Source organism: Anarrhichthys ocellatus, unplaced genomic scaffold (assembly GCF_004355925.1).
Source record: "Anarrhichthys ocellatus isolate YVR2014 unplaced genomic scaffold, GSC_Weel_1.0 scaffold18, whole genome shotgun sequence".
NCBI lineage: Eukaryota > Metazoa > Chordata > Actinopteri > Perciformes > Anarhichadidae > Anarrhichthys > Anarrhichthys ocellatus.
The window spans coordinates 799,389-803,972 of record NW_022280048.1 but is presented as its reverse complement, the minus strand read 5'-3'; the positions used below and the strand labels follow the sequence as shown (position 1 = coordinate 803,972).

At 43.3% G+C, this 4,584-nt stretch overlaps 1 protein-coding gene across 3 annotated transcripts in view; it reads left to right on the top strand.

Moving 5' to 3' along the window:
* Positions 1–4,584, top strand: part of LOC116389058 (transcription factor COE1-like) — an 80,891-nt gene that overhangs the window by 71,785 nt on the left and 4,522 nt on the right. For 2 of the 3 annotated variants that reach the window (XM_031857461.1, XM_031857460.1), the window contains exons 12-16: positions 988–1,053; positions 1,171–1,333; positions 1,699–1,881; positions 2,900–3,097; positions 3,821–3,889. In XM_031857461.1, the coding sequence (XP_031713321.1) occupies positions 988–1,053; positions 1,171–1,333; positions 1,699–1,881; positions 2,900–3,097; positions 3,821–3,888 (678 nt within the window). In that variant the 3' untranslated portion in view covers position 3,889. Of the gene's footprint in view, positions 1–987; positions 1,054–1,170; positions 1,334–1,698; positions 1,882–2,899; positions 3,098–3,820; positions 4,575–4,584 lie in introns of those variants that run through there. The other variant, XM_031857459.1, reaches the window with a different exon arrangement.

The following is a 4,584-nucleotide window of genomic DNA, read 5'->3' as shown; positions in this document are numbered from 1 at the left end:
GTGTGTGTGTGTGTGTGTGTGTGTGTGTGTGTGTGTGTGTGTGTGTGATTGTTTCACACAGTGCAGGTTAATACTGTGAAGCACAGAGTAATTTTCTCTCTGTCGGCAGGCGGCCTCACGCTGTGGAAATGACAACACATTAATTGTTAAACAAGACACCTTAGACCTCGGGGTGGGAGTCAAGAGAAAGAGAGAGACTGAAAGGGCGGGCTGGTGAGAAGGAGCGGAGAAACAATAGAGAGATGGGAAAAAAGAGAGAATTGTACTGGGTTTAGTGGGGGAAATAAGAAAGACAATTCCCAATGTGGAGGCAAAGCGGGATGATGAGAGTTGTGGAGATTAGGTGTAAATGGACTGGGAAAGCAGAAGAGAAAGAGGACTGAAACAAGAGATTAAAATGTGAATAACACTTAGAGAACTCATTCCTGTTGCAAAGTAGTTTACCTTTACAAACACTGAATTTGTAATCAATAATAATCAATATGGGTATATTTGGCCTTTGAGGGACAAGTTCTCACATCGGATCATTGTGGTCTGATGTGAACAGAAGAAGCAGAAGAGCCTACAGAGCACTTTAGATCCACTTCAGAGTATATTTTAAATGCCTGTCACTTTAACATGTCATTTAGACACAGAAATGCCTTAGACTTGACAGCAGACAATCTGCATTTAAAAAGGAGTGAAGAGCAATTTGTTTATCATGAATAGATGGTGAAATGGATGTTGGGTGGTGGTGTGTTGGGAGAGGAAGGAGGTGGAAAGATTGGACCTTTGTACTTTCTACATATATATATTTACCTTTACATGTGACTCTGTGTGTGATTTTGCGTCCGTTTTTATGTCTTTAAAAGCATCTAAAACCTCGACGTAACTTACTGGTGAATTTTTTTTCCGATGTTTTTCCACAAAGGCTACATTACACGTGTTATCTGTATACAAACTGAGGCAGAATTTACCCTCTTCTTTTTTTTACTCTTTTTCTCACAGGAGGTTATTTTAAAGAGAGCAGCCGACTTGGTAGAAGCCCTTTATGGCTTGCCCCATAATAACCAGGTAAGGATCACACACACATGCAAACATCCATAAGGAATAAGCGACAAAGCAAATGAAAGTGTTATATTTTATTTGTCATGTCATAATCATTCTTTTGTGCTGTTTCTCTTCCTGCAGGAGATCATTCTGAAACGCGCGGCGGACATTGCAGAAGCTCTCTACAGCGTTCCACGAGGACACACCCAGCTCTCCGGCTCCACCCACAGCGGCATGATGGGGGTCAACTCCTTCACTGGGCAGCTGTCCGTCAACGTCTCCGAACCCCAACAGGCCAATCAGGGTGAGGCTTTAGAAGCGTTAATCATCATAGTGTAGGTTCATTGTAATGCCAATGAGTTTATCAAATACACGTCATCACTTCTGACTCAGAAACACAGAATACCTCCATTTTCTCTTTGAAAGAAAAAAAAAGTTGACTTTCAAGATATTCACAAACAAACATAGGATCTGATACAACAACTTGCCTCTTGTGTTATAATCAAAAAGAGTTTTCCAAAGTTACCTCAGTTAACTTGTATTTCATATAAAAGTCCAACCTTAACTCACAACAGCTTCATATATATCATGAATGTTCACATCGCTTCGACCAACTGTCCAATCACCACATGCTCCTCCTCCTCCTCCTCTCCTCCACACTTCCTGCAGGTTTCGTGCGCAGCAGCAGTAGTGTGTCTCCTCACGGCTACGTGCCCAGCTCCACGCCGCAGCAGACCGGCTACACTTCGGTCACCAGCACCATGAACGGCTACGCTAACAACACCGGCATGACCAACCTGGGAGGCTCGCCTACTTTCCTCAACGGCTCTGCAGCCAACTCGCCTTATGCTAGTGAGTGTACCTGTGTGCATTTACTCCACTGTCAATCACATACTACACATCAGAGAAATACATGTTTTACAAGCTATTAGCTACTTCTCTTCTGTAAGTGAAGGTACTTATAATACAGTCCTTTTAGCTGCCACCAAACTACTTCAAAATGCAGTTACATAGCAACCAGTTTAATAACAGGTGCTAATAATTGCATATATGTTCATGGAAATCTTACATACTGTACCCGCACACGTCTGTGGACAGGAAGTGAAAGTCTCAGATCTTCCGAATGAAGATTGCCCCGCGGGGCTTTCTGTCTCTGTGCATTCAAAAACAATCACCAACTCCATTTTGTCCTCCTACCATCTCCTACCTCCTTTCCTCGCCTCCTTTCATCTGACAGCCACACCTCTTTTCTCTCGGTCGGTTAATTGCATCCCTTTTCCATTTAGCAGAAAGCTAAAGAGAGGAAGGGGAGGATGAGGGATTCAGATAGATCGGAGATGTTGTTTGTTTGCTGATATTTTTCTCATTGGTGATGAAGACGAGAAACGAAGATTTGACTTTGGAAGAGCAGAACCTTTTCGAAGATTTTGGAACTTGCCTGCAGGGACTTTCTTGGATTCAGAGCTTCAGTGAGGTCAAGCATCGGCCTGGTTCACAGTCCGGTTGTTTAAAATAATCTAAAAGGTGTTTGATGTTCTTTCACACGAAACTATTTCTTCAGCAGCCTGACTTTGTGTACAGTGGCGTTGTCATGTTAGAACACAAGAGGGCCTAACCCAAACTGATTCCCCTCATCAGAACTTAAGAGCCTGGTCCAATGTACATGTCTCGCATAATGGGGAGAATTTCAACTGTAATTGCTGAAGCAATAAATTAAAGGATGAAGTTCAATGAGGTAACCATAATCTCTCTCCTTTATTCTCACCCTTCATCCTTACTCCATCCTTTCATTCATTATCCCACCTATCTCCTTTTTTTTTTTCCTTATTCCTCGTCTCTTCCTCAAAACATTTAATTACCACCACCCCAGTTGTCCCATCCAGCCCCACTATGGCCTCCTCCACCTCTCTCCCCTCCAACTGCTCCTCCTCTTCTGGCATCTTCTCCTTCTCTCCAGCCAACATGGTGTCGGCGGCCGTTAAGCAGAAGTCCGCCTTCGCTCCAGTGGTCAGGCCCTCCTCCTCCCCTCCGCCCTCATGTACCAGCTCCAACGGCAACGGGCTCCAAGGTAATTTACAATGACAACAGCCAGTCAGTCAGAGGATGCTTAGCGGGAGGACTTCCCCAGCAGATATTCTGCCATTAGAGGCCCTGTTATGTTCCACATCCTTCTCTGATCAAACAGTAGGTGCATACTCTATGTTTAGTTCTTAGGTCAGTTCACTACTTTGAACCAGACAGAAATATTTCAACAGCCGTTAGATGAATTGCAGAGATATTTTGTTCAGGCATTCCTGGTTCCTAAAGGTTGAATCCTAATGACTTTGGTGGCGACTTTACCTCGAGCGCCACTATGTGGTTCACATTTGTGTTTTTTAGTGAAACATCTCAACAGCTATTGAATGGATTGCCATGAAATTAAAACATGCCTACATGCTCCCTCAGGGTGAATTGTAATAACTTTGCTGATCATCATGTATGTTTTATCTAGTTTTGTCCAATTTGTCCAGTGCTCTGTTTAATGACTAAATACCTGCAAAACTAATGACATTGTCATGCAAATTAGCCAAAGACCCACAGACACATGGACACACACGAGCGATATTATTGTTATTTTCTAGTGAGGACAACTTTTGTCCAAGTCTGCTTTTTGTACTGCTTCACCTTTTAGACAGTTTTTCTCTATATCTCTCCTCTCCCTGACTTTTAACCCTTCCTTGTTGTATTCCTCTGACCTTATATCCTTCCTTTGTTATTTCTCTGTCCCTGTCTCTCTGCCTCTCTCTACCAGATCAAACATTTGTGGACTCTAGCAAGTACTCAACAGCCAACTCCCTACAAGGCCTGGCCTTCACCTGAAGTATGTCCCTCGACTATCTTCTCCTTTATCACGGTTGACTAATTGTTTTTGCAAGTTTTGAATTAGTAAACTGACTAATTTCAATAAAGTAATATTTGTTCTACTCTGAATGATCTTCCACTCATCTTCCTGATTTTATCAACCCAACATCTCTTTCATGTCATACTTTCCTCGTCTATCTCGTCTCCTTCTTCTCATCTTACTTCCGTCTCATCATCACCTCTCCATCCTCTTCCCCCTTACCTTTTCCATCCACGACTCATCCGCCAGCACAGATCTAGCCATTCTGTTGCCTAGTAACTCCTCCCTGTCTTCCAATTGGCTGGGAAAGAAGACAGGAAGTTAGATATTTACAGAGACAAGAAAAGGACATTTGGCACAGGGAATTTATTTCTCAACATAGCTGGCTTTGTTTAGCTGTGTGTGCCTGTGTGAGCATTTGTGTGTGTGTGTGTAGAGACAGAGCATGTGCGGGGGTGTGGGAACTCAAAGCTCAGCCTCAAAGCACAGCTGAAATAAACACTCTCCACTTACAGATATACACACACACTTTCCTCTGTCACACACTCGGTGATCACACACTGGCAGCTTACCAGGGAGCGATCAACAATGACAGCTGTTCGACTCTCTTGACAGTTTATACTGGCAGTATACCTGCCCTGTGGTGTGTGTGTGTGTGTGTGTGTGTGTGTGTG